General features: G+C 49.7%; 1 protein-coding gene across 2 annotated transcripts; it reads right to left on the bottom strand.

Moving 5' to 3' along the window:
- Positions 1–1,042: 1,042 nt before the first annotated feature.
- Positions 1,043–7,781, bottom strand: LOC130607593 (ataxin-1-like). 2 transcript variants are annotated; one of them, XM_057424800.1, is made up of 3 exons: positions 7,738–7,781; positions 5,753–7,335; positions 1,043–1,779 (listed from the first exon to the last, which is right to left on the bottom strand). In XM_057424800.1, exons 2-3 carry the CDS (start codon positions 7,223–7,225, stop codon positions 1,687–1,689), a joined length of 1,566 nt encoding a protein of 521 aa, XP_057280783.1. In that variant the 5' UTR covers positions 7,226–7,335; positions 7,738–7,781; the 3' UTR covers positions 1,043–1,686. The 2 variants fall into 2 exon arrangements, with proteins under 2 accessions (XP_057280783.1, XP_057280782.1); XM_057424799.1 differs by lacking the exon at positions 1,043–1,779 and having other exon boundaries at positions 4,734–7,335.
- Positions 7,782–7,808: the final 27 nt, after the last annotated feature.

Here is a 7,808-nt window from a genome sequence, read left to right as displayed (position 1 = left end):
GAACCTCAGGAAACGCTTTTTTACCATGCAGGTGACAGAGCATTAGCAGAGGCTGCCCAGGGAAGTTGTGGAGTCTCCCAGCTTGGAGATATGCAAAAGACAGTGTCCTGGGCAGCTGGCTGTAGGTGGCTCTGCTTGAACAGGGACGTTGGACTGGATGACCTCTGGAGGTCCCTTCCCACCCCAACCTGTCTGTGACTTCATAGTAAGATGAGCTTGTTCAACCATTTCAGTACAGTCAAATGTATTGATATACAGCCCATCTAGGACCAATGATCACACTCAAGTTATTCTCATAGTAAATTCCTTTGTGACCAAAAGTGACTTTCAGTGGTCACTGTAGATAATACAGGGTGAGGGGGGGACCACTAGTAAACAGAAACACACAGGTCAGAAAGTTGCTTCTACACTCAGCAGCAAAACCAATGAGAGGAATGTGGAAAAGGGGTGAGCTGGGGAGGAGCCATAGAAAGTTCAGTAACTGAGTCTGGAAAAACCTGCCAGATGGTAGGGAATTTAAGTCATCACATAAAACTGACATCTGGGAGCTATCGTCATCTCTCTTGCTTTGGGAAAATGCACCAGATCTGGAAAGGATCTATTCAGATCCATGTTCCAGACCTGGAAAAGATTTATTCAGTTCCACATTCCCTTGTTCATATCTGCCTTTGTTCTCTGATCTTTCACTTCTATTATGAGCTCTCTATTTTCGTGCTCAAACTGACAGTTTGCTTCTTGCAGTGTTTGCTAGTGCTGTCTTGTGTGTTTTGCTTGGCCAGCAGACATGCAGCTTCACTCTGCCACCTGCAGCTGAAACTTTCCCTGCAGTGTCACTGGCACATGATCATTGTTCCAAGGGGTTCAAGAAAGACCACATAAACAGAATTATTTGAGCACAGAATTATAGCTTTAATCCATCTGTCACACAGCCTTTAACCTTGCCCTCATCACAGGTCTCCAGATCACTCTGTGTACGACCAGAGAAGCCACATCCTCATGATCACTGATGCTACAGACGATAAAGAAGTCTCAAACACCAAAGGAAAAGCTATTGTTTTTAATATATATATATATACACACTGTGTTTACAGAGTCAACAAGTTAAATGCAATATTCATAGGAGCATTTACAATAAAAATACAATCTTTGTGTAGCCAAGTACAGATTTAACATGGTAAAACAGGAAAAAAGATCTCACCAAAAGTACAAATATACAGTATAAATTGATTTATTTAAAAGTTACAAAAAAAAAAAAAAGCACAACAAAATAGAGATTATCTTTAGAATTATTAATGCTTTGTTAAAGATCAGGTAGAGGACAGGGGCAGGAGCAAGTTTGGAGTGGAGTACCTGACTAGTTCTAAGGCTTTAGATACAATGCAGTTGGTTACATGTTAATACGGCTATTACATAACTGGGATTATAGTTGAGGGATCAGCACTTATCTACAAAGACCTCCCTGCCTCAGTGAAGCCCAGTCCCTTCCTCAGGGCCACAGTCTGCTTCTCTGCTTTGCATGGGCAGACCTTCCCCTAGTGCCAAGGTGCCATGAAAGCCAAAACAACCAGAATGTGCACGGGTGTATTTGCAAGGGGAGGTGGCAGCAGCCTAGAAAGATGTTAGGGGCAAGCCCTGTCCTCCATGGACAGATGTGAAGACCATGAAAGGCCCTCGACCATCAGCATTTTAAGTCATACATGGAACACACCCTGAGCCAAATTCTGTACAGAGTGTGAATTCAGAGTCAGCAGGTTCTGCAGTTTCAGGCCCTAGGACAGCCTGAAAGACAAAGAGCAGTTGTGAGTGGTGCTAGGGAAAGGCACATATGCTGCTGTGGGCAGGAGCTAGCATTTGGGCTACTCAAGCTGGTGTCATTTCTGTTACGGTATTTTCTAAGTAACAAGGGTTAGTTCTCTACAGGGCAAAGTGACTTCAAGTGTGGGGTGGAGACCAGGGGACGGGGACACTTAATGTGAAAAGTGCATTATACTTGTGCTCCTGCTGGAAAGAGGAGGCAGAGGGGCCTCTGCAGCTTCCTTTCTTTCCAGACAGAGCTTCCACTGCATAGTCTGGTACTGATGAGCACTCACTGCTTGGAGCAAGTGTCATGTTTCTGGAGCAACAGTGCACACAGAGCCTAAAACAGGCCTGGCCTCTGCTGGGCAGCTGACCCCAGGAATGGCTTGTGAGATGGTATAGATGGCTACAGACACCCATTATTGCATCCTACACACTCTTGCCACAGAGTGTGAGCTGGGTAAGACCAAGGCCAGGAGGTCACTGCCGCTACCTCCTCCAGGTAGGACAGCCCACACTCTCCTCCCCTTCACAATAGCAGCAGGAAAATAATATATTTCTCTGAGAAGCCTGTCACACCTTTGCTAGCAGAAAAGCCCAGATAGCCATCTCATTCCACAATGTCTTCCTGACTATCTCCTTTCCCTGTAAACCTAAGAAATAAAAGACTCCTCCATGGTTTAATTTATAGCATTTCTGCCTACAGAAGCACCTGTCTCACACACTCCCTATCTCAGGAGAGCCTCAACGCTTAATACCACCACCACCACAGGGGCTGAGCAACACAGCCCAGCCCAGTCAGGACAGAGTCCAGTGATCACAAGAAATGCTAAGCTGGGCTAGACAGCCACCAGTGGCCCCTCCTGCCTACCACCTTTGGGGCAAGCAGCCAGATGCCCAGATACTTCATCTCAATGTCCTGCCATGAGATGTGCCCCAAACCGTTGCTTCCATAGAAGAGCTGGCAGCTGAAACATGCACAACAGTGGGACAGACAGGGAGTTTGGGTAGAAGCACCAAGGTCAAATTCACCCTAGCCTGTTCTACAGAGCTCAAAACCATGCTCAAGAGATAAGCAGCTAGCCAAAGCCTAGGCCAATGGCCAGGTAAACACCAGGGCAAGCACCTTCACAGCTCTTCAGCTACCTACAGTACAAAGCTATTTTAGCCATACAGCATCTTGCCCCATGCATCAGTGTCTGCCCTTTCAGACCACTGTTTAGCATGGCTGAGATCTAGGAGTAGTTATATGAGCAACTGATATAGAAGTAATTACATGAGATACAGCAGGCTCTCCAAACCCTCTCTCTGAAAGACAGACTTCTGTGTTCAGAGGTGCACATGAGGGGCCCTGCACCCCTCAGCTGCTCAGACTGTTCCCTCCGTGCGTGCAACCAGCCTGGATACATTCACACACCATACGTATGCAAGATCCTTTCTTAGCTACCTGCCACAGCTCTGAATTCCTCTGCATGCATCATGCAAAGATCAGGCAAGAGAACTCGGGCTCTTCTGACTTTAGCCACAGACACCCTGGATATCCTGAGCATTAAGTACTAACCAACATTAATCAAGGTCTTCACGTAGAAGTATCCAACAAACAGCAACTGTGAAACACACAAGGGGATGAAGCCAAGCACCTGGGCCCAGACAGTACATTTCACTGACAAATGGTGCCATGAACACAGCATCTGTTCCCACAGCTGCTGCATCCAGGAAGGTAGAATCTTCACATGACAGCATTACTGTGACTTCATACATTGCAAATACAGCTGATGAGATCAGAAGCAGTGTGTCATTTGGGGGAAAACAGTACGCTGAACATCAGGAGCAGCACCAGGACTCAGCAGGGACCTGCACACTGAAAAGAAACCCTCTCAAAAGCTTGGTCCTAGCAGAGATGGGCAACTTAATACAAGGAACAATTAACTTAGGTTAAGTCAGTGAAGACTCTTATCGTCCATAGTCCACCCACTCTTATCATTCACAGACTCTTATCGTCACTAATTTCTATTCCAGGTAAGTAGTTAGAGCTGGTGTCATAACACACCATCAGAGAGGGTAAATTAGTGTAACTACAGAACCCTTCACTTGAATAGTGTTATTACCATAACGAGGTATTAATCTACATTTGTATTAAATCTCACCATGAAAAAGACTACTCTTGATTTTACCACATTACACAGAGGAACTCCAAAGTGAAGCATCAGAAAAACTAACACAAAACCACCCCAAAATGCCCCATGGTGCTGTGGAATTTTTAGATTTGCTACATTAATCAGAGAAGTGTACTCAGCAGAAACTTTGTACCTTGCCTGCACATGCACTAACACTCATCTTGTCTAGAGCTTATTCAGGAAACTGCCTGCAGGGAAGAATTAGCCATCTGGAAAGTGTTCTGATTTAATTACAAAATAGTCTTGGCCTTCTCACAGAAAAAGGATGTTTCCATCCTTCCCTAGAGAATGATTCTATATTTTACTCCAGCTTTAAAAAAAAAACAACCAAAACACTAAAATCCAAACAATCCCCCTCCCAATGCCATCCATCCACAGGCTAAGCCTCTACAAAAGCTGTAAGCCCAAGAGATTTTTATTTTTTTAAGTTATTAACATGGGAAGAAAGATTTGATTTGGTGACAAATGATTAAATGTATTTTATAGCAGAAAACTGACATCTCCCATCCCAACTCACATCCCATTCCAAGTACTCAAGTTCAACTACACCTACACCCAAACCCATCCTTTTGGTCCTTCTTGAATTTCTGTGATTCATTCAAATCCGTACATTCCTTGCAAGAAGAAACAGCAGTTGGATTCAGTGGAAGAGATATTAAACAGAACCACCAGAGAAGCATCTCTGTCCTGGCCTGAAGAGCTCCATTGGTGAATGGTCCTTTTAAAGTGCATGTGTGAAAAAAAAAAAAGGATACTCCAGTAGGGATTCATTTCTCCCAATCATGAGAAAGGAGGAATAAAATCTTAAGCAATTTTATCTGCTACCTTAAGCCATGTCTGCCCTCCTCGTCTCCCCACCTATTCTGAATACTTAGACCATGCTCTGCAGGGAATCAGTTATTCAGGGAGGTGTGAGAAAGCCCCAGCCTCCAGCCTCTGTAACGCTCTCATTGCAAGCTCATGAGCACGTCCCTGGTCTTTACCCCAGCTAACCTGTTGCTGCTCCCTGAGGCACTGGAGCCCTCTTGATTCCCTAAGAGAAACTGGTCAGCCACTGAACTGGAATAAACCCAGTCCCATGGGGCAGAAAGCCTTGCTGGTGAACCTGCCACAAAGCCTGTGAAACTTCTCCACCTAACGGTGAGGCTCACCTACAAGGGATGCCCTAGCTCACAGCCTCCAAGGGATCACTTCCCTGTATTAGAATGCCCTTCAATAGACAGCTTGACCTCCTGGGGAATGAAAGAGGAACAGAGCAGAGATGGCCAAGGCTCCTCTGCCTGCATGCTGTATCTCTGGAAACCTGGGACTGCCCAGCTGTGCTGACTACCAGTCTCAGGCTGAGAGGGTTCTGCATGAGAGTTCTGAGTTGCGCTGTCCCTATCTGTGTGGCTCTTCCTTTCAGCAGCTCTGTTAGATGGCTCTCTGGACCCCTGAGCTGTTCTTTCAGCTGTCTCCCTAGTAGATAGCAACTGATCTGTGGGAGCATAGTTAGCCTGAGAAGTGGAGATGCCATTCATGCTCTGTAAACTGATAGATATGCAGACATCGCCCACCTGCAGCCTGTGACAGGGCAAAGCAAAACGCTGAGCAGTCAGCCCTGGGCTACAGGAGGACCAGCCCTGGCCATACACAAAGAAGGGATGCTCTGGCGACACATCAGTGCTCACTTTACTTTGCTGCTCCCCAACCACAAAATGCAGTGTGACAAGCCCAGGCCACTGGCTTTCCTGAATATCCACCACAGTGCTGGAGTTGATCTTCAGGCCCCCACTCACCTCTGCACTGCGAACAAAGTCTTGAGTCTGCAGGTCCTCTACCCGCTTCAGCTCTCCTGTAGCCAGCTGGATGATGGCTCCTTTCATGAAATGAGAGGGCAAGTGTGAGGAGCTGGGTGGCTGCAGCTGGGCAGGGTCCTTTTCGAGCACACTTCCTTGAGCCTGTGCATGTGAGCTCCACCCCACCAGGGTTTCTGAAGTGGAAGACCTGATGGGCTCAGATCCAATGGCAACCAGGACTGGCTTGCCGTTGGCTATCACCATTCCTTTAGTTAAGTGTCTTTGTCTAACCAGCTCTTCAGGGCACATTACATATGGACTCCTGGACTGGCTTTTCTCAGCAGCAGCCCTTTCCACTGTGTTCCTCAGCATGTCTTTTGACTCCCTCTGCTGATCAGGGTGTTGTGGTTTATGGCAAAGTTTTAAAGGGCTCGGGTCATCTTTCCTCTGGGCTGCCAGAATATGATAATCCTGAGATGCCAACACCCCCACCACCCTCTGAACCTCCAGATCAGTGTCTGGGGTGCTTCTGTGAGCTGGCACAGAGACCTCTGTTCCCAAAGTCTGGTAACCTGAAAGGAACTGTCCATCAACCACACATCCTGCTGCAGCTCCTGGCAGACAGTCTTCAGCTTTACTGCTGGCAGAATCCACACCTTCGCTGGTCCTTCTCAAAACATTATGCTCTGGATGTCTCTGTCCACCATTGGCAGCAGCTACCTCTGAATTCAGCTGACTGTCTTTCTGAAGAGACTCTGGGCTTCTGCCTGCCGTAGGTGTCTCATGTGCTGAATACCCTGGTGGGAGGCAGGACATCTGATAATAAACAGGAAATCTACCTGGTGCAGTACCTAACAGCTGGGTCCCAGCATGGTACTGCATCTGGCCAGGAGAAACTGCAGAAGTGAATTTGCTGAAGGTGTGGGTAGAAGAGGTAGTCTGGGGGGAAGAAGTGGCTTCTTCCATGAAGAGAGAGGCATATGGCACAAAGTGGGGGACATGAGAGGCAGTGAGGTTGGTGGAAGAAGACAGGAGAGGACTAGGCAGGAAGCCAGGAAGGACAGAATAGGGCACTGTGTAATGCAAGCCGATGAACTGTAGGGACGTTGGGGTGATCTGTCCATAGTGAACAGGAGGGTAGGGCACCCCCGAGTGCTGGATTATTGGTGAAGTCACACTGAAGGCAGGGGGCAGGGGGGTCACGTCCACCATGGGGTGCAGACCTGGGGGGGAGAAGGTGGCAGGTGGCGCTGCCACTTTGTAGAGCATCCCATACTGGTCCACTGTCAGCCCTGCCACTGCTTCCACGGCCTCACCCGGGCCATAGCACAGGGCTGTCTGGGTCCACTCGGTGCCCTCGCCCGTGGTCTGGACAGCCCCCGCCCGTCCCGCCTCGGTGCCGGCACTGGCAGCGGGAAGCTCCCGCTTCTTTGGCGGGAGGCACTCCTGGCTCCGCTCGTGGCCCGCTCTCATGGTGCCCCGCGGTGTCCTGGCAGCTCCAGCCTCGACTCTCGTTCATGAGGGCATCCGTAGGGGCTGCCACACCCTGGCTCCCGGATCCCCGCTGCCGGCCGCCACCTCACCTGCGCCAGGAACAGAGGGAACTATGAATCCCGGCCCTGCCACCGAGGGCCCCAAAAAGCAGCAGGAGATCCAAGCCCCAGCCCTGCCAAGAAGCAGGGCGACGGCCCCCAGGTCTAGTCCAGGATCCCAGAGATGGGAGGGCGCCCGAGTCCGGTCACAGGCCCTGGAACCCAGGCCGCGGCCCGCCCCACCAAGCCGAGCCCGCGGCATCGCAGAGGCGCCCCAGCTCGCGCCTCACCCGCCATCAGCCAGCTCCTCCTCCGCGGCCCGCATCAGCCCCAGTAGTGCCCGCGGCCACCTACGGCCTGGCCCGGCCTGGCCCAGCCCGACCCCTCCCCGCGCCTCTACGCAGCACACAACGATAACGCGACGTACCACCCCGCGCAGAGGAAATGCCTCACCCGTCGATCGAGGGCACCCTCGCCGGTTGCCATGGCAACCAGCCACACCAGTGGACCTGCTCCCAGGGCTC

This window comes from Pezoporus wallicus, unplaced genomic scaffold (assembly GCF_028554395.1).
Source record: "Pezoporus wallicus isolate ANWC-B61680 ecotype Strahan unplaced genomic scaffold, APGP_CSIRO_Pwel_v1 contig_11581, whole genome shotgun sequence".
In the NCBI taxonomy this organism is placed as follows: domain Eukaryota; kingdom Metazoa; phylum Chordata; class Aves; order Psittaciformes; family Psittacidae; genus Pezoporus; species Pezoporus wallicus.
The sequence above is the reverse complement of the archived record's forward strand: the minus strand, read 5'-3'. Positions and strand labels throughout refer to the sequence as shown.